Source organism: Pelodiscus sinensis, chromosome 8 (assembly GCF_049634645.1).
Source record: "Pelodiscus sinensis isolate JC-2024 chromosome 8, ASM4963464v1, whole genome shotgun sequence".
NCBI lineage: Eukaryota > Metazoa > Chordata > Testudines > Trionychidae > Pelodiscus > Pelodiscus sinensis.
Window position 1 is genome coordinate 2,466,229 of NC_134718.1, and position 23,501 is coordinate 2,489,729.

Sequence of the window (23,501 nt, forward strand, 5' to 3'; positions counted from 1 at the left end):
CCATCAGGAATTGTCTAGATTTTGAGCAGAGAGAAGTGTCGGTCGAGGCTGGCTTAGCGGTAGCCAGGCACAGGAGTCAGGCCGGTGACCTCTAAGGAATGAGAGCTATGTGGCATGTTCCTAATAAAAGTTTTGAGGAAGGAACGGTTCTTCTAAGAGAGAAGGAATCATTCCAGTTATGTTGCTGGCCAGGCAACACTTGTTACACAAGTCAAACGGGCTGGCGTGGTGCAGATGGGTCTTATCTTGGTGTGGGCGGATTAAATTCACAGCCAGTCGCAGTCCACCCCTGTCATGCATACCTGGCAGATGACAGGAGAGCAGTGCAGGCAGGGACACACACCAGGAAAGTGCTAGTAAAAGCAGGTGCCAAGGTGTCAGGCCCCCATTGGAGAAATCCTGCTCTTTACTAGCTAGCCTAGAGTCGCCCTGCCCAGCCGGAAGCCAGCGGGCTGTAGTCTGAGCCCTGCCTGTCAGCCAGCAGCGTGTGTGAAAGCGCTTTGACAGGACACGCTGCCCCGGGGGCTAGACTGCTGGAGAGCTTCGGCCCAGCCTGCCTCTGCGACCCACTGGCCTTCTGGACCCGCTGCTACCTCCCCTGCTTGTCCTTGTGTTCAGCCACAGGCCTGACTAGCCCAGGCGGCCACTGGAGCTGAGGTCAGCAAGGTGCAGCCGCGGCCGAGGACCCAGCCCAGCCCCTGGCAGACCAATGTGCCTGTAGGTAAGTGTCCCCTCAGCGTGCTGGGCATGGGGGGCAGGCCCAGGGCTGGGGAAATGGGGTCAGAGGCCCTCAGGGATGCTGGGCAAAGGGCAGTGGGCCAGGCAGGGGCAGAGCCGCTGGAGAGGAGTCACCTGTGACAGGGCAGAGACCCTGCGGCGGGGGGGGGAGGGTTAAGGGCAGCAGCAGACTGGGGGGCAGCACTCAGCTGCAGAGGGCAAGGCGGGGGGAGAGGGTTAAGGGCAGCCGCAGACTGGGGGGCAGCACTCAGCTGCAGAGGGCAAGGCGGGGGGAGAGGGTTAAGGGCAGCAGCAGACTGGGGGGCAGCACTCAGCTGCAGAGGGCAAGGCGGGGGGAGAGGGTTAAGGGCAGCAGCAGACTGGGGGGCAGCACTCAGCTGCAGAGGGCAAGGCGGGGGGAGAGGGTTAAGGGCAGCAGCAGACTGGGGGGCAGCACTCAGCTGCAGAGGGCAAGGCGGGGGGGGGAGGGTTAAGGGCAGCCGCAGACTGGGGGGCAGCACTCAGCTGCAGAGGGCAAGGCGGGGGGGGAGGGTTAAGGGCAGCCGCAGACTGGGGGGCAGCACTCAGCTGCAGAGGGCAAGGCGGGGGGGAGAGGGTTAAGGGCAGCAGCAGACTGGGGGGCAGCACTCAGCTGCAGAGGGCAAGGCGGGGGGGAGAGGGTTAAGGGCAGCAGCAGACTGGGGGGCAGCACTCAGCTGCAGAGGGCAAGGCGGGGGGGGAGGGTTAAGGGCAGCCGCAGACTGGGGGGCAGCACTCAGCTGCAGAGGGCAAGGCGGGGGGGAGAGGGTTAAGGGCAGCAGCAGACTGGGGGGCAGCACTCAGCTGCAGAGGGCAAGGCGGGGGGGGGGAGGGTTAAGGGCAGCAGCAGACTGGGGGGCAGCACTCAGCTGCAGAGGGCAAGGCGGGGGGGGGGAGGGTTAAGGGCAGCAGCAGACTGGGGGGCAGCACTCAGCTGCAGAGGGCAAGGCGGGGGGGGGGGGCTATGCGGCCCCTGTCAGTCATGACGCGGCGGGCGGGGCGGGGGCGCCCCCGGCGGCGGGATTGGCTGCCGGCCGCAGGAGGGGCGGGTCCGTCCCGCGGGTCCCCCGCTCGGCGCTGCCCGGCCGCACTGAAGCCGCCGCTCCCGCAGGGCCGGCCCCATGGAGCTGCTGGGAGCCAACCTGTCCGCGCTGCCGCGCCCGCGCGAGTTCGACTTCGAGCGCCGCTTCGACGAGCTGCAGGCTCTCCAGTGGATGCGGGACAACTGGTGAGCGGGCCGGGCTGCACTGGGCCGAACCGGGCTGGTGCCGGGCTGCACTGGGCCGAACCGGGCCGGGGCCGGGCTGGTGCCGGGCTGCACTGGGCCGAACCGGGCTGGTGCCGGGCTGCACTGGGCCGAACCGGGCCGGGCTGGTGCCGGGCTGCACTGGGCCGAACCGGGCCGGGGCCGGGCTGGTGCCGGGCTGCACTGGGCCGAACCGGGCCTGGCTGCACTGGGCCGAACCGGGCTGGTGCTGGACCGAGCTGAGCCGCGCCGCGCAGCTGGAGCCCGGGCAGAGCGGTGCGCGGGGCTGCCGGTGCGCTCTCTGCTCCTGGCTCCGATGGGCCGTGCGAGGCCGGGTCTGCAGGGGGGTCAGGCGAGGTCCGGGCGGGCAAATTTTGGGCAACTGGGCGGCGAGCCGTGAACGCTCCCAAGACTGGGGGTTGGGGTGCGGGCTTTGGGGTGGGGCCAGGGCGGGGGGCTTGGGGTGCAGGAAGGTGCTCTGGCCTGGGACTGAGGGGTTCAGGGGGGCAGGGGATCAGGATGCAGGTGACACTTGCCTAATGCAGCAGCATGTCCCCTCTCCTCCTCCTGCTCCTGCAGGCACAGCCAGTGGCTCTGCCAGCCCCACCCATGGGCTGCAGGTCCCAGCCGGTGGGAGCTGCAGAGATGGCGTTTGGGACCGGGCAGCACACACAGTCCCCCAGGTGCCCCTGCTTCCAAAGCCGGGTACAGAGTCTAAATCCGTGTAGCCTCCTGGAAGATGGTGCGTGGTCAATAGAGCAATGGCCGTGACACAAAACTAGGTTAGCTATCCTGCTTACCTCAGTCCCAATGTAAGGTTACTGTTGCTGGTGAAAGTTGAATATTAAACTCCTTCGTAGCCCTGGGCCTTTTGCAAGCCGGGAACTAAACTTCTTATGCTGCTGGCTTTAATAGTGAAACCCATTGTCCAAGAAGAACCAACACTTGCTAGGTTTCAGAAAGCATGATTCAATGTGTAATTGTTTTGCGTCTCAAAGGAGATGTTAGAGAGCAGCATCTTTATATGCCGTTCTTGTTTGAACTCTCTTTCTTCCCTTGGCACAAACGTACATTGTGCAAGGAACGTCTACACGGCTGCTTTTAGTCCGGCGTTAGCTGGCTGGACTGTGGGTCTCTTATTCCTCTGTAGACGTACCCTGAAGAGCTCCTTCGAGGTCGCAATGCTTGTGATAAAGCCTCATCTGGCTTACTTAGTGTTCAAATATCCTTAAGCAAATGTGCATTCCCTGAGCGCAGGGGGCGTTTTTCGGGTGCATCGTGGCAGCTTGAAACTGAACAGTTATAAATAGCTTTAAAAGAGCCAGCTGGTACAGTCCCTCACTGTGTGAAGGCCTGAGCCCTGTTTGTAGGGGCTTAGACAGGAACAGGAGAGCAGAGGCTGCCGTAGGTCACAATTAGGAGTGGGGAGGTAGGACTGTAATTGGAGAGACCTACTTGGTGTGATTTGTCAGGTGCTCGCTCGGGTGATGCTGTAGGTAGAACACCAACAATCGCAAGGTCTTGCCTGCTAACTGAGGCGCTCTCAAAGTTCTGTGATCTCCGATCTTCTCCAGTGAAATGCACCTGGGCCCGGTGGCCGTAGCCAAGGCTTAGTCCGCTGAGGCGGTAGGGAGCCTGCAAGTTGGACTGGGTGGCTGTGGCGTTTCGAAGGGCCGGCACCATGTAAACTAGCCAGTCCTGGGAGATGAAGATGGTGCATGAGAGGGGACGTGGCCCCACAGCACCGTTCTCCTTCCGCGTCGAGTCCCTGTTCCTCTTGCCAGGGTTCCCGAGTGGTCTGCGTGCTCGGCGACTTCCGCTGCGTGGTGCGGCTTAGGCTGCCCAGCGCATCTGGCGAGAGCCCCGGTGCCCTGGTTTTGTCCCTGGGGCGGAGGTGAGTCGTCAAGTTGTGTTCGCCCCTTTCCTAAGGGAAAATTGCAACCTGATGTCTCGCCACGTCTCCGGCGCGCCGACTGACAAGCACATCCTGCTTGAGGCTGAAAACGCAAAGTGCCCTCCTGTGTCTGGCCCGGCAGGCCTCGTAACAGGAAGCGCTTGTGGGCCGTTAGCCTCGCGGGGCACAGTCAGAGGAGGAGTTGTGGGTTGAGGGGGAAACTCGTTCCCTTGTGCAGTTGGAATGCCCAGGGCAATTTGAGTAGGAGGCATGTTTCACGTGCGCCTCCGGTTCAGCCACACGCAAAGCTGCAGCCCCGGGATCGTGCCGTGTGAGAGGACGGGCAGCGGCTGCATTTGATTTGCCCACGCTTGGTATGTCTGGGCTGGTAGCCAATCGCCTTTTCCTGGCCTGCTCAGATTTGCACTGAGCCATGGTATTTGTCAAAACTAGAAGCCCTCGAAGGGCGGAGGTGGGGGGCGTCCAGTTTTGGCTTGAGCCCCAGCTGATCTGGGACCAGAACTGAAAACACCTGTGTTGTATTGACCGTCATAGACACTTCTTGTGCACACTGAGATGAGGGGACAAATGCTCACAGCACACACCCCTCCCTCTTCCAGCTTCCCCCCTGAGCTAGGAGTGACCCCAGCGAGCCTTGGGCATGTAATTGTAAAAGAATAGGCCGCACCCTGCTTCCATTGGGACGGCTGTTGTGCATTCCCGGTTCCAAGCGTGGAAGTAGGACTGGCTGGAAGAGAGACATCGACGTCGGGTGAGGTTCTCTTCTTTGTCGGGTTAAGTTCTGTTGATGCTCACACGGGCTCTTCCTCAGCCCTGACACAGTGCGAGACACGGCCTCGGGTCTCGGGAATAAAGGTCGCTTCTTTGTGGCTTAGAGCAGTTTGGAAGGAGCCGGGCCGTTGCTGGGAGTGGCTCGGAAAGTAACTTTCTCGGAGAGGCGTGTCCCGGCAGCAGGCCAGCGCGCTTGATTACTGTGCGGTGAACTGTTGTAAATGCGGAATGGAATGAATGGGCCGGTTGTCATAGGTGTTAATGATGCTGTCGCTGCACGCTATTCAGTTCCCAGGCATGGGTAAGATTTCCAGCAGAACCCTCGGCTGGCTTAGTCCCATGACAAACACACCCTGGAAGGGGGGAGCAATCCAGCCCAAAGCCCAGCTGATGAAATGAATAGAGGGAAGGATTCAGACCAAGCGTTTTGAAATCCAATCTAAACTCAGCCCAGTCCTCTTCCTTTCCAAAGTCCTTTGGGGCCCTGCTTGTGGGGGATGGGTGGGGAGTTAATTTCTGTTGCTGGACCTTGAACTCGCTGTGTGCTGGTCGAGTGACTCTTGCCTTTCGCAGACCCGGAGAGCAGCGTGGAGGGGAATGGCTTCTGTTGGCATTCACATGCCGACCACTGGCAGCTCCTGCACCTGTTGTGGGTAACACCTCGGAGCCCTGGCGTGCTGCCCACCGCGCACACTCCCGGCTGCTTTTGCCAGGTCCCTCTTGCTTTGAAACAAAAAACAGGACTGTGTAGCACTTCGCAGACTAACAAGATGGTTTATTAGGTGATGAGCTTTCGTGGGCCAGACCCACTTCCTCAGATCAAATAGTGGAAGAAAATTGGCACAACCATATATACCAAAGGATACAATTAAAAAAATGAACACATATGAAAAGGACAAATCAAATTTCAGAACAGAAGGAGAATGGGGTGGGGAGGTAAATGTCTGTGAGCTAATGATATTAGAGGTGATAATTGGGGAAGCTATCTTTGTAATGGGTAAGATAATTAGCGTCTTTATTCAAACTTAGGTGTAAAGTGTCGAATTTAAGCATTCTAAAGCCAGACTAACACGGCTACGTTTCTATAACTATTCCTCTTGCTTTGGTTTTTCTCAGGCGAGCTGGGCTGCTTCTTGCCACTGTGCTGCTGCCTGGCAGTGCCGTTGGGCTCTGGATCGGGTGAGAAATAGCAGGGGGTAGGCAGGCTTCACGTTGGGGGGAGGCTCCAGAGTGCTCACTGGCATGTTGGCAGCTGGATGGCTCCACCCTTGGCCTGGGAACCTGGAGGAGCGTGGAGCGAAGCAGAGGCCTTTCGATATGTCCCCAGCCTGACCGCAATGCACCAAGTTTGTCCAACTTCCGGGCTCAAACGCCCCTTGTTTGCGAGCTGTGACGCCCGCAGAGCCCTAGGGCCACTGCACCAGCCCCCTCCTGTTCACGTGTGTCCATCTCTTCTCTACCTGGCGTCAGCCCGGCATGAGTGCCTGGGAGCCTTCATGCACTTGCTACGTATGGCTCACGCGGCTGTGTCCTGCCCAGCTCAGGCCTAGGCGTGGGCTCATTGGAACAGAGGCTGGCCTGCTCTCCCTGAGCTCTCTGCCGCCCTGCTTCTGAGGCAGGGGCTTGGAGAAGAGAAATAAACGTAGCTCCCCGCTGGCCATAGCTGTGAAATAGATGTGACCCCTGGCGCCCAACGTTGGCGTCAGCCCTGCTCCATCCCACCCCTACGGCGTCCGCCCTGAGAGTGGGGATGGAGTCGGAACCGGGCTTTGGGCCGTACAACGGGCAAGGAGGCCCCTGTCCCGGTGGCTGCGCCTGTGTTGGGCTTGGCGGCTAGTTCTGCGTGGGACCAGGCCATGCTGCCGAACCAGGAACGATGGGCGTGTGGTCCAAGTACTGGACTCGGAACGGGGAGGCTTGGTGTGCCCAAGTACGTGGATTACCCTGACTCGGTTTCCCATCTCTCGAAGGGTACCAGTGGTGCTTCCAGCTTGTCCTTGGTTGCTCTGGCCTCGTGGGGACCCGGGCTCTCGCCTGGGTGTGTGGAGAGCTAGTCCAGAGGCTCCCCGAGCACTTGGGCGTTTCATGCACAGCCACAAGGGGCCTTGGCGTCACCAGGCCACACCCCTCCGTGCTCGTGTGGGCCGCGTCGTGTCGGCTGCCGCTCGGTGGCTGTAACTTGAGCTTCCTGCGCAATTGGGGCGTTTTCCTCCTCTGGCCCTCGTGCGAGGGGATCCTGCCTTCTGTGCACTGTTACTCACCACAGACACGCCCCTCTCGGGGCACGTTGGGCCCAGTGCATGCTGGGTAGAACCCAGCCCGGGTGTCTGGTCCGGCTCCCATGGGGCTGCGAGCCCATAGGAACGGCTGGAGGCTTGGGATGAGGCAGGAGAATTGTCTGCTGGATTGTGGGCCTCAGCGCTGCTTGACGGCCTTGGCGCCCCAGTGCTGCGGGGGGGGTGACGCAGACGAGCCAATGGGCACAGCCCCTGGGGAGGTGATTGTGTGCAGGGACGGGGGCGCCCGCCGCGTACGGCCACCCGCGTGCCCCGGCCCCGCTCAGGCGGCTGCGGCCCAGCGTGGGCCCCCATCCGTGCCCGGCCGCCCTGCGCGATGGCAGGAGTTGGGCGGGGGCGGGCACAGACCCGCGCGATGCTGAGTCATGCCCAGCGGGGCCAGGCCGGGAGCAGCTGTTTACTCTTGGGGTGTCTTATCGAGGCGGAGGGCGGGCAGGGGCGTCTGCTGGGCTCCTTCCTGGAAAGTGGCGGAGAGGTGACCTTCGTCCCACTCGGGCTTTCCTCGCCGGCCAGCTGGGCCCTCGGGCGCGTGCACTGCGAAGGGAAACCCCTCGGGCCCGTGGGGCTCGTGCAATGGGGTGGAACCTGGCTGCGGAGATGCTCCTGCCAGGGCAGAACCTGCGGGGGGGTGGCTACTCTGTGGTTTAGCCTGGCGAGTAAGCCAGAGTCAGCTCTGCCTTCGCAGTGTCCCCATGGCCTCCCTGCGCCGGCGGTTTGTAAGCTCGGCTCTTACTGGGTGGTGGGCCTGGGGGGGCCGAGCTGGGACCGCCCGTCATGTCCCTCGCCTCCCTGATCCGCGGAGCCGCCACCCACCTGCTCCCAACTCTGCAGTGTGCCCGGGAGGGCAGGGCAGTGAGATTGCCAGTTTGGGATCTTCCTCCTTTTACGAATGAGCGGGGGGCCGAGCGCAGCGCCCAATCAGCTGGGCTCTGGCGGCCGCCACTGCTTCGGGGGGAGTAACGCTGCTTTCTAGCCCCCTTCGGAGGAGACCGGGCAGCGGCCAGCCAGGAGGGAGAGCCGGGCCGCGTTGGAGGAGTTTCCCTGTTCAAACCGAGAGGGTCAGAGCCCTGCGGAGCGGGGACCCCCAGCTCCTGAACACACGGCTCCCGAGAGCAGAGGGCTTGTGGGAGGACCCCGGGGGTGATGCGGCCGTTGGGCTCCCCTCTTGCCCTGGCAGCAGAGCCGCGCTTGCTCGCACACGCCCCAGGGCGGGCTCGGCAGGAAGGAAGGGTTAACCCTGTCCTCACGCCGAGCAAACAGCCCGCCTCCCCTTTGGCAAACACCGGCTGTCATGGGAGCTTAGCTCAGCTGAGCTGACTGCGTCTCTTCAGGGTGCCTCGGCACTTCCTGCTGCAGGATCCTGCCCGGCCCAAAGCCAGCCTGGGCAGGGACTGGGGGCTAGGCGGGGGCTGTCCTGTTGCGGGGCTAGGGGCTCTCCGACGCTCACTTCAGCGTGCTGTGCCTGACGGGGGGTGCGGGCCAGAGCGAAGCCTCATCAGGCCAGGAGCACCCGCCGACCCAGGCCTCCCCCGGTGAAGTGCAGGAGATCAGCTCCCAAGGGTCCTTTCTCGCCTGACTGTTAATCTCCTGTTTGGGGGCCAGGGGGAAGGTGGCACGTTGCTGCCGCTACGCCACGACCCTGCCCTGCGACACGGCTAGCTGGCAGAAAAGCCGCCAGCTCCGCGTCTACCCCTAAGCCACCTGCTACTCTGGTCCTGGCATGTACCGTCTGCCAGGGCACAGCCGGAGACCATCACCCTGGTCTGTTCGGCTGAGTGGGGCTGAACGTGGAGTCCGGTGTCCAGGCAGAAAGGCAGGAGCAGTAACTTGAATGTCAGTTGATGGGCAGACGCTCTTGGGGCGTAGGGAAGGTGCCTGGGGATTCCTGACCAGGGCGTGCCGGCCTCACGCTCGCACACTGCAGATCGTATTTCAGACGAGATTGCTGTTCCCCGGAGCCTCGTGGGGCACGCCGCTCTGAAACCTCCGGAGCAGCATGGCGGGCAGCCTGCCGGCCACGGCAGTGTGAACTGGAGCTAGGGATGGGAAATCCCAGGGAAATGTTAGGTGTGCCTAGTGGTTAGCCGGTTAACCGGCTAACATGGGATCCCGAGCTAGGGCCCCCGCCCCCCTCCCCGCACTGCTGGCTCCCAGCTTCCCCCCGCCGGAGCACCCCATGTCTGCGGTGGGCTCCCTGCGGGGCTGGACTAGCCCTCTGCCCCCACAGGTGGGGAGCTGCTCCAGTCCTTCCCTGTTACTGCTTAACCAGCTCAGGAAGCATTACCTGTTGAGGGGTCACCAGGTGACCAGTGAACCCTTTACGCCCCTCACTGGACAGTGCTGGGCAGAGGGGCCCTGGCGGCTAGCGAAGGCAAAGAGCATGAGGCCTGGGTTCAGGGAGAGGCAGGCCGGCTGGAGAGGGCCCCGGTTGCTCTGGCTCTCGCCCCAGATGGAGGGGTGTGACCTAGGGTGGCTGGAGCCCAGCCCACGGGCTGCGCTTTCTGCGGCTGCCCTCTGGGGAAGTGCAGCTTCCTATGGCCAGGGCTGTGACGGGCAGCAAGAGGTGGTGTTAGCCCTCGGCCCCGAACTCGGGGATTTAAGAACACAGTGATGTGGGCAGCCGGGGGGAGGGAGGGGGCTGCCTTGGGTTCTGCGGGGCTGGGGCTGAGGAGCCGGCGTCGGGTGTGTGAGGGGCTCGTGACAGTCGAATTTCCCCGGGAGATGATTCTTGCACCTTTTAAAGGCAATTTAACCCTCCGCCAACGGCCAGTCCAGGGAGTGGATTTCGCCCCGGCTGGTGGATTGTCAGGGCTGCCTTTTCCATCAGCCTGCCTCCTCCGAAGGGCGTATCGGAAAGGGGGTCCCAGGCCTGGGGCCCTATGGCCAGCGCAGGTCACAACAGGACACGGGGCTGTCTTGAACCAAGCCCGCTGCAAGGTTCAGCCCCCCCCCTTCCAGTGCTGCCGTGGGCTCCGCGGGGGCAGGCAGCTCTGCGGCCGTCTCCATAATGTAAGAGCCCCCCCCCTGTCTTTTCCTTCCCTCGCCAAGGGCGCCGCTGACGGGCTGGGCCTGCTCCTCGTGCCGAGAGCGAAGGGAATAGCAGATGCTGCCCGGGGTGCCGGGCGCCACTAGACTCCCCGTGTCCGGGCTAGCGACCCGCCCCGGAGCTGGGTAGGGCCCGTCTGCCTGCGCTCGCAGGGGCCGGCCTGCCTGAGAGCTCTTCTTCCCGCCCGCAGGCGCAAATCCTTCTCCTTCGCCGTGGCGTACGTGCTGCTGATCTTCGGCGGCCAGCGTGTCATGAAGCAGCGGCGAGGGTACGACCTGCGCACGCCCCTGGTCCTGTGGTCGCTCAGCCTGGCCCTGTTCAGGTAAGCACGGCGTCTCCTCCGGCCGCCGCAGGGCCCCGCGGTGCCGGCTGGCCCCCGAGGGAGCCGGGGAGGCCAACCCGGAAGGCGCCACCGAAAAGTCTCCAGGGGGCTTCAAATTCAGGCCTTATTTTAACACACACACACCCTGTCCCAATCCTGCAGAAGTGACCCCGCAACTGGGGGGAGGGGTCCTGCTACCGCCCCCCAAATCCCTGCCTGGCTATCCTGTGCCTTTCCCACCACAGCCGCCCGGGGGAGGCCGGGCCCTTGTCTCCGACAGGTCGGCCCAGGAGCAGGCCGGGTGCTCGTGTGCGGCTGCCTGTGGGCACCTCGGGGCCCTGACGCCCGGCAACGCTCAGCCTGAGCTGGGGCTGCATCCCTGGAGGGGGTGGGTGGTGGCCGGGCTGCAGGCCTCTGTGCTGTGCAGGGTCTCGCGCTGCCTTGCCGCCACCGACTCAGACGCCTTGGGCAGCCGCTGACTGTGGGCCTCTCCTAGGGCCCCTGGGCCCGGGCGTGGGAGCATCTCGAGGAGAAGAGCCTCCGACTCCGGAAGAGAACACGCGAGGGATGGCCAGCTCCTCTCTGGCCGGCTGGCGGAGGGTGTCCTTCAGGGGCAGCCCGTCCATACAGGCCTAGGGCGCCAAGTTCAATGGGGCGCCAAATTCAAGTGTAATATCATGGCCGGGTTTGGAGGCGGGAGAGCCGATTGCAGGGTTCGCCTAGGGTTCCAGTTGCTGGCAGCTAGCCTAGGGCCACGCCTGGTGTCCTTATGTACCCTTCCTTGGCTGCTGGGGAGGTGCGCGGGGAAACTGGCAAACTTCCTGCTTGCTCCCCCAGCAGCAAGGCTAAAAGCTGGCCCCCAAACGGCACCGACGAGCTGGGTCCTGCCACACACAGATTTCTTTTGGGAGCAGCGGGGTATGTGTCAAGTACCCGCCACGGACCAGTCGTAAAAGCGAGATAACAAATCTTCTATCGCAGGCCTCTGTGCGAAGATTCAGTTCTTTGTCTTTAAACAGTCTATAAACTGCCCATAAACAGCTCCGCTGGCTTCCTGTAGGACTCCAGTGCGCCTGCCGAGTGACTCAGCCACAGCTTAGCTCTGTAGTTCAGGGCTCCCCGCCAACAGCCTTCAGTTTTCCCGCCCTCCGCTCAGCACCTGTTTGCTGCCGAGCGCGACCGTCGTCCTCGTGAGCTCAGTCGGTGTAAGGTGCTGACGCACGAGGGGGCAACACTTGCTGGGAGTGATGCTGGATTCTCACTGGCCTGCGTGGTCCGTGTAGGGTAAGGGAAGATGTGGGATGCTAGAATGACACCTTGCCGTACAGTGTCCTGGCACGTGCAAGCTCTCGCACGGATAGTGCATGCACTACCACCGTGAGGCCATAGCCCCGCTTGAATGACTGTTATGCTTGTGAGTCTACCTGAGCGCCTCTTTCGAAGTATTGAAGGTGTTTGTAGCCCTGGGTTGCTGAGATACCGTGCTCTGCCTCTTATCTCTCGGCTGGTATTTCATAGGTGATGTTCTGACAAAGCAGTTCTAGGGGAGAAGCCACAGTTGCTGACCCCAGCTCAAACTGCTTCCAGCCTGATGCACACACGAGAGGCTGTCTGTCATCACACCAGTGCGATTTAGCAGCTCCCCTACTCTGCCTGCAGTTACGGCTCCAGGTCTGAGAGGAGCCGTGTTAGTCTGTAGCTTTAAAAACAACACACAGTCCTGTGGCTCCTCAGAGACCAACACGTATATTAGATCGTGAGCTTTCGTGTGTAAAACCCACTTCCTCAGATGCGTTGGAGTGGAAATTACAGACTCTAGGGTGCAGTTACTTGTCAATTATAGGACTAGTGTTAATGAAACCAATTGAGTCAGGCTGGATGTGTCCCATTCATAGCATTTGATGTGGAAATGTGAATATCAAAGGTGGGGAAAATTGCCTTTGTAGTGTGCTACAGCTCCAGTGCTTTGTGTGCACTCGGCTCTTCCCAAAGACTCCTCCAAATGGCGCAGCTTGCTCAATAGGAGCAGCCGTGGGAGATTTACCATAATTGGGTGGTGTTGGCCTTTCACCTCTGTGGGTGGGGCGGGGGAAGGAGCTGCATTGCACTTGTTGTATTGAATAGTTTATTTGCTGAAAGACACAGTTTGGGGGCAACTGAAACCATCTGCAAATCTGGACCAAATTCAGCAGAGAGCTTTAACCAGATTTACAAAAAGAAATTTTTAAGTCAAAATGGTTGGCTCTTCTCACACTTCTGAAGTGAAAGGGTTTGACTTTGTGTTTCTTTTTGCAATATGGCTAGATTTGTTTCCAAGCTTTTCAGATGGGTAAAAATCACCCTCAATAAATTAATGAAAATGTCCAGGTTGAACAAAAGGCTTTGTTTGACTAGGAATGAATTTCTTGACTTTTTTTTTTCATTTTGCAAGAAAGGGTAACATTTTCCGTTTGGTTCATTCTAAACCCGTGTATTTGGGTTTTGCTCTTTGGTTCGGCCACTGAACTGAAAAATCCATTATTTGCGTCCCTCTGGGTTCCGTTTCTGAAATGCTGCTGAAGGCAATTCATCTGCATTTGCAGCTAAACCACGTGCAGGACTTGCTTAGCTGTCCTGTCAACAGCTTCTGTAGCTTAGACAAGCTCTGTGAGAAGTGGAAAAACGAGGGTTTAACTACCGTTGTCAGCCTCTTGATGTCTTGCCTGTGTTGGGGAGGAGAAGGGCGTTCTGTCTTAGCCTAGGTATCTACCAGGGTAAAACGTGTCTTGTCTGCTAGAAATACTAACCCTACAGCAGACCTTTAAGTCCTTGCTAATCACTATCCATAGCCAAACAAGCCAGCCATGCGGAGCCAGTGCAGCTGCTAAGCAAGGGGATGAATTTCAGCTTCTTCTCCGTCAAGTTGTCTCTGATTCAGAATTTTTAGTCTGGGGGTGGAGGAGGCAGGCTGGATTTTTCCGAGCCCAGCTGGGCTTTGCCCTGTAGCACAAGCTGTTCAATCGCTTCTCAGTCTGTAAAGCGAGCCGGCCAGCTGGTGCCATCCATCTCCGGTCGGATCAGAACCACTGCGGTGAGCCGGATGGACACACGGGCCTGGCTTCGCCAGCGCACCTGCAGAACGGCCTTTGCACATAGGGATGAGATGAGCCAGTTGAGCCGGTAGCTCTCTCCCTGATGCCCCCCTCCAGTGATGTGTTTTGTATCCGGTGAGGCCCGGGCCCGGCCCGACCTGCTGGAACTCCAGCCCAGGGGTGCTGGGCGCTCACTGCTGACGTGCCCCGATAAAACCCAGAGTGGGACTTGCACGGGGCAGGCTCTGAGCTGAAAGGTGTTGGCAGAGCTGCCTGGGGACCAGTGGCTGAGCTGTGCTAGGGAGCCGGGCGTCCAGAGGGGACGGAGTTGGCTGAGCTCTCTGGAGCGAGACGTCGGGCTGGGGTGTCATCCCGTCCTGTGACTCTCTTGCAGCATCGTCGGCACCCTGAGGACCTGGGGGTACATGGGCTTCGTCCTCTCCACCAGCGGCTTCAAGCGCTCGGTGTGTGACCAAGGCTTCTACAACGGCCCCGTCAGCAAGTTCTGGGCCTATATGTTTGTCCTCAGCAAAGTCCCGGAGCTGGGTGAGTGTCCCGGCGCCGCGCGGTTACGAACGCTGCCCTCGCTGCGGGCGAACGGGCTGCGTCTCAGCCCGCCTCCGCGCTCCCCCTTGTTCTGCGCCCCCGCAGCTCAGAGCGACGGGGGCTCCGTCCTGGGACCTCCGTCTAGCTCCGTCCCCCAGCGCGCTCGCTTAGGCCGTGGGGAGAAGGCCCAGGACTGGCGAGTAGGGTTCAGGCCCAGCCCTGACGCTAAGGGGAGGGAGAAGGGCGGGTGCACGGCCGTGCCCTGAGGGGTCTGGCACTGCAGCGCTTGGCACGGGGTGGGACTGGACTCCTGTAGCCTGGGTGCAGAGAAGTTCTGGTTGGGTGGAGCCAGACGATGGATTTAGTGCAGGGATCGGCAATAATTTTTGGCCGGTGGCCACTTCAAACATTTTTGCAGTGCTCCTGGACCGCCCGGAAGGGGGAGGGGCCTAAATTGAAAGGGGCGGGGCCAGGATGCTTCTGGGCTACCCCACCCCCTGACCATGATTGGTCTGGGGCTGGGGGAGCCCCTTTGCGTCCCCCCCCTTCCCATTAGGCACCTACGCCACTTCCTTGTGCGGCGCCCTGCTGCATGCTCCTTGCAGGGCAGGGACAGGGCGGGAGGAGGCTTCGGGTGCTCCCCGCAAGTGGCCTGGGGGCAGGGAGAGCGCAGAGTCTTCTCCCGCCCGGCAAGGAGCGTGGGGCACTTGGAAGTGCTGGGAGCTCCTGGCAGGGCGGGAGGAACATTCGTGCACTTCCCCCGCCCTCAGGCCCCAATTGACCTGGGGGCGGGGGAGCGGCAGGACCTCCACGGGCCGGATCAGCCCGCTTGGCAGGCCGGATCTGGCCCGCGGAGGCCCTTTTGCCTACCCCTAATTTAGTGCCATGGTTTATCTCAGTGGTTCCCAGCCTTGTAAGCCTTGTCACCGATCCCCCTCTGGAAAAGAAAAGCAAGGCCCGCAGTGGGCCCAATCCTTACTTTCCACGGACCCCCTGCGGTACCGCCGTGGCCCACCAGGGGGCGTGGCCCACCGGCTGGGAACCACCGAGCGCCCCTGTGGCTTTGCCTTGTCTGACCCGGGCGTCTCCCTCCCAAGGTGACACGGTGTTCATCGTCCTCCGGAAGCAGCGGCTCCTCTTCCTGCACTGGTACCACCACGTCACGGTGCTGCTGTACGCCTGGTACGCCTACAAAGACATGGTCGCCGGCGGCGGCTGGTTCATGACCATGAACTACAGCGTCCACGCCGTCATGTACTCCTACTACACCGTGCGGGCGGCCGGCTGCCGGGTGCCCCGCCTCCTCGCCATGGGGATCACCGCCGCCCAGATCCTGCAGATGGTGATGGGCGCGGCGGTGAGCGGCATGGCCTACTCCTGGATGCAGGACGGCATCTGCTCCACCTCCTGGGCCCAGATCTTCTGGTCGTCCCTCATGTACCTCAGCTACCTGGTGCTCTTCTGCCACTTCTTCCGGGAGGCCTACCTCAGGGGGCGGGGCAGAACGAAAGGGGACTAGCGGGGGGCGCGGCCGGCAGCTGGCGGGACTCGTGCTCCTTCGGCTGCTGCCGTCTTGCAGGCCGGAGGGGGTGGGAAGAGGCTGCTCGCGACCAGAACTTGGCACCTGTGCAGCAGTCTCAGGCGGGGGGCGGGGGGCTGCTCCCTGGGGCTTCCGGCCGCAGGCTGAGCGGTCTTTGCTCTGCAGCCTTTGGAGGCCGGGAGGGGTTGCCGGAGGGGAAGGGCCAGAGGTTTGCTCATTGCTCCCCCCCTGGGTTGAGCTGTGCTCTTGGGCAGAGCTGCTCTTCCAGGGGCCGGGGCTGGAGCCTCGCGCCCGAGGGGCGGCCCTGTCCCTGCCGAGCCTCTTGCGTCCCAGCTCGGTGGGAGAGCCGCGGGTGCCCGGGATCGGGTGCTGCTGCCAGCTAGCCGGAGAGCCTCCCGTGGAACCGCTCGCGAGGGCAGGAACCCGCCGCCCGTCCCCACGTACTGGAATCTTTCTCCCGCAAGCAAGTGGGGAGGGCGAGCCAGAGGGACTGGCAGGCTTTGGGGTCCCGACTGGCTTAGAGGCCAGGTTTGAAGCCCACCTTCTCCGAAGGGCCCTCCGGCTCCCCCAAGCTGGCTGGCTGGAGCGGGCCTCTGATTTCTCCCTTGGATGCTGCGAATCCTCCTCCTCTCTGGGTTACAACTGTGACCCCCGGGTGGGGCAGAAGGAAAGGGGCAGACCCTAGCTGGCTCCCCGCCGAGGGCAGAAGCGAGACCCTCCTGCCCCTCCCGTGTGCTAGCTGCTGGCCATGAAAAGCCCTGGCACCGGATGCAGAAGGCCAGAGCCCCAGGCAGCTAGCTCAGAATTCCCCTCACCCGGCGATGGGCTCCGGCAGCTCCACGTGATCTGCCCCGGTCTGAGCATGTACCGGGCTGCCTGGATGGGCCCTCGGAGATCATGCCACCGGCGCGCCCCTCGGCGCTTGGGAGCGGATGGGTGAAGACGTGTTGGAATTTGGCCGTGGGATGCTGGAGCCACGACAGGACCGTGAGCCGGGAAGGGGTCGTGCCCACGCCGGACCTTGGAGCTCATGTTCACTGGCTGCATGTGACAAACCCGCTTGCCCGTTGGGAGTGCGGGAGATGCTCTGGTTGTGATACTGGTCGAGCTGCCGGGGACCAGTCGAAAGCGCCTGCTGCTTTATCACTTGAGGTCTGCCGGCAGGACTGGGGTCTGGGTACTCCCCCGGTTCTGAGTCCCTCGGTGGCCTGGGGTGAATCATTTCATCAGCTCATGCCTCAGTTTCCCCGCCTGTAACGAGGCCGCCCTACCCCCCATGGCATTTGAGGCTTGCAGTGTGTAAAGAGCTCTGAACACTGACCTTGTGCAAAGGCTCGTCGTGGTGTAATGTAGCCCCTCCCCCAGCTTCCAGCACAGGAATTGCCTCTTCTGGGCACCTGTCCTGCTCCCCAACTCCCAGGGGACAGCCCAGCCAAAAGCCACTTGATTTTTGTGACCCTGCGGAGGCAAGAGAGCTCTTCCTCCTGTAATCTAGTTGGGCAAAGCCCATCCCTTGGTGGCATGCTGCGACGTGTGACTGGACGTAGCCAGCGCCCTTCCTCGACCAGGAACGCACAGGGTAGGAGTCCCTGGAGGAAACAGAAGCGAGTGTTAATGAAGCCAGGGTCCTTGAGGGCCGGGTTCCCTTGCCAAGACGCTGCCTCTGGCCCTCTAGCAGTGTGTGCGCTCAGGAGCGTGTATCCCCACAGGCTGCGGGCTGCTGTTTCTACTTGAGCAATGAAATCAATTCCCGCGTCCTCATTTCTCAGCTGGGCTGCTGATGGTTCCGCTGTGCCCGGCACGTGATGGCCTAGTTCCGATGTTTTCCGGGGCTGGATGCTGGGAGAGAACTCGCCCCTTATGGGGGGTGACTTCTGCACGGGGCAAGCCTGCTCTAGAAACTCCTCCCCCGGCATCTGCATCTTGTCTCTGCGGGAGGGTGTTGGTGATGCTCGTTTAACAGCAGAACGTTTGTTAAAACTGTCCGGAGGGGCCCAGTAGACTCTACAGCGTCCAGACTTGCTGCCGTCTGAATTCTGCAGCCCGGTGCAAGCCTTGCTTCGTCGGCTCCTGGGTGTCACGGGCCACGTTAACACCTTGGGCAGCGCTGCTGAGCTAAGGCGCTTGTTCTGCAATCCCAGGCCGCTTTCCCACCCCCCATCGTCCCACAGTGGCCCTGCGCTCTGAGAGCGGCTCTGGCGCAGTCCGGCAGCAGCCCGGTGCCTGCGGGGGGCGGGGGGGATGCAGAAAGGGACGCCGCTGACTGGGTTTGTATTTATATTAAATCATTTCAATTTGCCAGGTGTTCCCGCAGGGAGATGTCACTGTCTCTGCACCGGCTCTGCCCGTCCCCGCCGAGTGCAGCCGCCGCGGTGCCTGTGTGCGAGTGAGTGTGGTCAATAAAGGGGGCGTTTTACCGCTCTGTGTTGTCTGGCCTGTGTGGTGGAGCAGCGGGAAAGCGAAGCCCTGACCCCTAACCTTGTGCAAAGGCTCGTCCTGGTGTCCTGCAGCCCCTGCTCCCAGCTTTCAGCGCAGGAGTTGCTGGGGTGGGCCAGCTGCCGGCCAAAGGCAACGGCATGGGCTTCTCGGTGGGCGCTGAGCTGGAAGCCATGTGTTTGGCCCGCGCCTTCGGCACCCTCTTCATCCTGCCAAACAAACAGCTGCACCCAAGTGCCCCCCTGGCTGGCCGGGCCGGGCATGGCTCTTGGATCCCTCCCCTCCCCTTCCCGCCGCCTCCAGTGAGGGCGCCAGGCTCTCAGACTCGAGTAGAAGGTGGTTCGGATGAGGGCAAGGCACTGCGCCGAGGGAGGGGAACAGCCCCTGCACAGCTACACGCGGGGGCGTCGCCGGCGTAGCGATGCCTCGTTCCCTTTCCGTCCTGCGGCTGTTGCAAGGGGGGTTGATCTAATGCCGGGGTACAGGGAACAGCCGTGCGTGTGGTCGGCAAGGAGAGGTCACTAGGAGCCAGATGAGCTGGGAGGACACGTTTCAGTAGAAAACCGTGAGTGGTGACCAGTGTTCCCTCTGTGTTTTTCCACCCACGTGCAGACTAAGCGTTGTGCCCTGCCGCTAGACATGGGGATGGGGCCGGTGGCCCCTCGAGCCGAACCCCGGCGTTGTTACGGCTTGGGTTAAACTGGGGGGGCTGGAACAGCTCTCAGTGCCTGGGCGCTGTGGGGTCCCCTGCTGCCCATCGGCCCACAGCAGGTCTGGGGCCCCCACCCCCAGGCACTGCCTGTGCTCCAGGTCCCTCTATCGCTTGCGGCTGTGGGAGTCTCCTGCCACCCAGTCGCTTGGCAGCCCAGGGCTGGTGGTTAGAAGTGCGGGGGGCTGCCAGGAGCTCTGGGGTCCCACCGTCTGCCAAAGCTGAGTGCTCTGGGGCCTTGCTGGGGGGAAGGGAAGCTGCTGGCCTCTGCCCACAGGTGTCCCTGCCGCAGCTCCCTGCCTCCTGAGGGCGGAAAACCCGAAGCCGGTGCCGCGGGGGTGTCTCGCCCCGTAACCGAGCCACAAGCGGCTGCCTGGGCGGGCTGACATGAGCGTCTGGCTCGGCCTGATCCTGCTGGGCCTCAGCACCCCAGCTGCTCTGGGCTCACCGGGGCGGCTCTTTATACCCGCTGCCCTTTGGGTCGTGATTGCCTTGTGGGGCTGGCGAGGCGCTGGCTGGGTGTAGCCAAGGGACGGGTGGGGCTGGTCCCGGGGCTCAGCGGGTCTGTGGGTGCACGTTCTGTCCAGGCCCGGGCTACTCGACACGCGGCCTGTGGGCGGGATCCTTGGAACGTGGCCTCCGCGGGAACACGCTGCACAACGGTCAGGACAATGGACTGCTGTTGAGATGCACTCGAGTCGTTACATTCCTGGACTGGCTGCTCGTTCAAAGTGCTGCATTGGGGGTGGCAGTCGGGTCCCTGCTGCATTTTATTCATGTCAGCAGAACTGACTTCAGCGGGGCCTGCGTGTTGTCGTCTTGCCTTCATCTTTGTATCATACCCGGCAGTGTGAAAGAACCCATTTGCATAGATTTGCATATATATTTGCATGTCTATGCAACCGCGCTGCCGTGGCGGCCCTCGGCATGTGCTGAGAGTATCGTTGTGGGCCCCGGGGCTTCCAAAGAGGAGTAGCCCTGATCTAGGCCGTGTCTTGGACGGACTCAGGACCGATCCTCAGCCTTTCACAGGCAAGGGGGGGCGGGAGCAAGTGGCCCCTCCAGCTGCCCAGCAGCGTCCCCAGGAGGGCGAAGGCTTTTCCCCGGGTGCCTAAGCAGGTGGGCATTACCCGGGGCCTGGAGCCTGCAGTGGGAAAGGCGCTCCTGGCTGGAAGGTAACAAGGAGCGTTAAATACATTTAGGTTTCACTCTCATAGGGAGGGAGGAACAACCTCCCAGGCACAGGGTGACGCGGGGGAGCACCCGGGGGTGCACCTGCGCCTGTGCCCCCAGCAGAATTTGCATTGCTAAATGGGGTGCCCCCTCCCCGCACCCTTCTCCCACTGGCACCAGTCACCCCTGCCCCCAGGCTGGAAGTGAATATGGGGCAGCGTGGGGGCAGCTCCCAGCTGCCTGATGAGACAGGACCCATGTTCCTAAACTGTGCTGCTTGGCAGTACCCGGTGGGTGTGTCTCCAGTCCGGCTTCCCCCCCCCCCGCTCCCCCAGGTGCACAAAGCTGCCCCCCGCTTACTGTCTAGGGAGCTGAGGCCCCTGGGTGTCTGAGAGGGTACTCCAGTCCACAGCAGAGCCCGCTCCCCTTGCTGGAATTGGAAACTTTCCCGTCAGCCAGGAATATTAGAGCTAGCAAAGCATCTGGGGACTGTCCACAAGCTAACGGAGAAATCGAATGGGCTGGAAGACGGTCGCAGACAGCGACACTGGGAAGCACAGCACGGGTGGCCTCGTCACAGATGTCCTTCAGCCCTACAGGACCACAGCGCAAAAGTCACCCGCTGAATTATCTCATGGTAGAGAGATGCACATTGAATTCTGTGTTGCTCCATCACAGGGACCTAATTCCGCTCCCTGCAGCTGGATGTTAGGCAAACCCAACAGGAACAGCACAAAGTAAGGTGTAAACACAGTGCCACCCCCCCCCCCATCATCTTGGGAAGCGGAGGTTCCTCAGACTATCTAACTGGTCCCAGTGAGTTGACTCTGCCATTGATAAGGCAGGAAAACAGGACACGGGCCTGACAGGCGTGCTAGCCGAGTTAGCCATCCATCCATCCAGGAACCGAGATGCTATTTAATTGAAAACAGGGAAGGGGCTTAGTCTTCAGTGCTAGAAATGTACTTACAGTTACATAACAGCTTCTCCTTATTTATTTGCTAATTACTTAACTGGCCATTATTAAGAGCGGCCCAAGTTACTGCATTAATATTGATGTGAGGTCGGGTTTGTTCTTGAGACAGGAAAACATGGTGGTGTGGGTGTGGGTGTGGGTGCACCTGCCTGGCTGATGATCAAATAAAAGCCCTTTCAATCTGACCTTCGACTAACCGCTCCCCCCCTGTATTTTTCTAGTTAACTAAACCTAGAACAGTCATTTCAGACCCAGTCTGCAGTGGTCCCCAGCCTCGGCAGCATCCGATTCCTCCTGCTTTCTGCCCCGTAGGGGTCTTTCCCTGCTGTCCAGCGCCAGGCCCAGCCCGAGGACCTGCCAAGCCATGCGATGCCCCTCTGAGACGCCTGCAGCACTGCTGGGTGGAAGCGCCGAGGGGAGCCGCGCTTGCTTTCTGAAGGTGATGCTGTAACAAATATTCCGCAGTCCTCTTCCCTTCCTGGCGGGCTCCTGGCAGGCTGGGGTCTGTGGCAGAAGCCACTGTCCTGGGATCCGAAGCGCCAAGCAGACCTGATCTTGGAGGGGACGGTCCTGCCTTACTGTTTTGCTGCCTTCTGCTGGACAGCCTTGGGGGGGGGGGGGGGGGGGGGGGGGGGGGCCGGGAATGGAAGTTGGCTGCAGTTCTTGCTTTTGGCCCCTAGAGGGGGCTGGTGCCCACGCAGCTAGAGGCTCCCCCCCCCCCCCCCCCCGCTCTGAAAGGTGCCCAAGGTGGGGGGCCCAGGTGAGAACCAGCAGCAAGCCCCAGGGGGAAAGGACCCAGAGGAGAGGGGTGCATGGGGGTGGGTGGGGAGAGAGCAGGGGAGGGCACACTGGGGGTAGAGCCCCAAGGGGTGGAAAGGGATGTTCATGGGGGGGGGGGTAAATGGAGCTGGGGGGGGTGGAGGAGAAGGGCTTGCCCAGAGGGGAGCCCCCCTCCCTGGAGGGGGCCTGTTGGGGGTGAGGCAGGAGGGGGAGCCCCTCCAGGCTGTAGGAGCTCTGAGCAGTGGGGTCTCCAGTCCCAGGGCGTTTGGGGGCTGCTGGGTGTCTGGTGCAGCGGGAGGGACCTGGAACAGACGCAGGCACAAGGTGTTCCAGCCTGGGGCAGTGTCTCCTCGCCCCCCTCCTGTCTGGCCCCTGCGCTCTGGCTGCTGCCCGGGGCTGGCTCTGCTCAGCAGGGCCTGGCTGCGCGCTGGGGGGGGGTACCCAGGCCTGGCACTGCACCTCACCAAGGCTGGCTGGGGGAGGGGGGGTTCTATGGGCCCCACTCCCACGCTGGCTGGCCGGCCAGGGGACTGGGGGACTCCTAGCAAGGGGCACATTGTCTGGGGCCCCCCTCAGGGCTCTGGGCTTCTCAAGGAACAGGCCCTGAATTGTGCCCCGCTCCTGGGCCGGGGGGGCGCTGGCGAGCAGGCAGTAGGCTGTGTGGCAGGGCAGCGCGGAGGCGGTGACTCCAGGCAAGCTCCCTGCCAGCAGGTGTGAGAGGGGCGCAGGGCTGACAGCCAGTCCATGCTGCAGGAGAGGGCCCCGTGTGCGTGTGGGCCGTTGGCGGGACTTCCCTGAGAGGGGCCGTGTCCTGGACCCGCCTGGAGCCTTGGCTGTTCTGCTGGGCAGGTGGGACCGGCTCTCACTAGACTCTGTAGCTAGGGGGGACGCATTCCTGGCAGCTGTTGCACCATGTCGCCGGCTGCGCTCACCTTAGCTCTGCCCCATGGGGCCCCTTCTTGCCACCTTTGGCAGGGGGCATCTGAGGCTGCTAGGGGCTGAAGGCAGGCCTGAGCCAGCTGGTATGGCTGTGGGGCCGGTGCAGGCTGCTCTTGGGGGGCACTGATAGGCTGGTAGGTAGGGGCAGGACCCTGTAGTCCGATCACAGGGCTCTAGGGAAACTCTGCGTTCCTCCTGGGCTCCCTTCCCTGCCCATCGGACAGGAATCCCGTGCCAACAGCCGTGCCCCACGATCCTCCTCCCAGGCGCAGGGGGAGGAGATCCCTTTTCTCTGCTCCCTGAGTCCCAGACTTCTCCCACCCCCTGCTGCACTCCTGGAGCTGGGCCAGCCCATGCGGGACCCCCACGAAGGACACGTGAGCGATGCGAGAGGAGGACACATCGACGTGCTTAGGCAAGAGCGGTTCAGACCACAGAGAACGTGCAAGCTGGAAGGCGTGGTGGTGAACGCAGGCTGAAACGGGGCGCGCTCCCTACACTAGCCGGCTTAGCAGCACCAACCAGGGAACGGGGGAGCCGCCAGCTCTGCTCCTCACCCCTGGTGGGGTGCAACAGGGTATGCTGGCCCTTTAAGACCGCATTGCCCTGAGTCTGAGCACAGTCCCAGACAAGAGGCATGCTGGGAATTGTAGTCCAAGAGGCAGCTGGGCGTGCAGAAGCTGGAGGCAGAAGGCATTCTGGGAAGGGACGCTGCTATATAGGCAGCCCCATTCTTCCCTGAGAGCCACTAGAGCAAAGCCACTGCTCAGGGCAGCACCCAGGGAAAGAGGGTGGGACGGCTGCAGTTTGTGGTGAACGTGGTGGGTTTTGTTAGAAACGCCAGGGAGGAGAAGGACTTGGAGAGAAGGGGCCACAGGAGGGGTGTTGGGGGGGAACATCCAGACCAAATGCTTGCCTCTGTCTTTGGAGCCTACAGCTTCCCACAGCAGGTGGGTGAAAGCGGCTCTTCGCACCAGG

The 23,501-nt window shown here is 61.9% G+C and overlaps 1 protein-coding gene across 3 annotated transcripts; it reads left to right on the top strand.

Moving 5' to 3' along the window:
* Window positions 1–554: 554 nt before the first annotated feature.
* ELOVL3 (ELOVL fatty acid elongase 3) lies at window positions 555–17,931 on the top strand. Of its 3 annotated transcripts, XM_075934530.1 has the most exons (5): window positions 555–721; window positions 1,868–1,984; window positions 10,222–10,353; window positions 13,819–13,970; window positions 15,068–17,931. In XM_075934530.1, exons 2-5 carry the CDS (start codon window positions 1,878–1,880, stop codon window positions 15,487–15,489), a joined length of 813 nt encoding a protein of 270 aa, XP_075790645.1. In that variant the 5' UTR covers window positions 555–721; window positions 1,868–1,877; the 3' UTR covers window positions 15,490–17,931. The 3 variants fall into 3 exon arrangements, with proteins under 3 accessions (XP_075790645.1, XP_075790646.1, XP_075790644.1); XM_075934529.1 differs by lacking the exon at window positions 555–721 and having other exon boundaries at window positions 1,764–1,984; XM_075934531.1 differs by lacking the exons at window positions 555–721; window positions 10,222–10,353 and having other exon boundaries at window positions 1,741–1,984.
* Window positions 17,932–23,501: the final 5,570 nt, after the last annotated feature.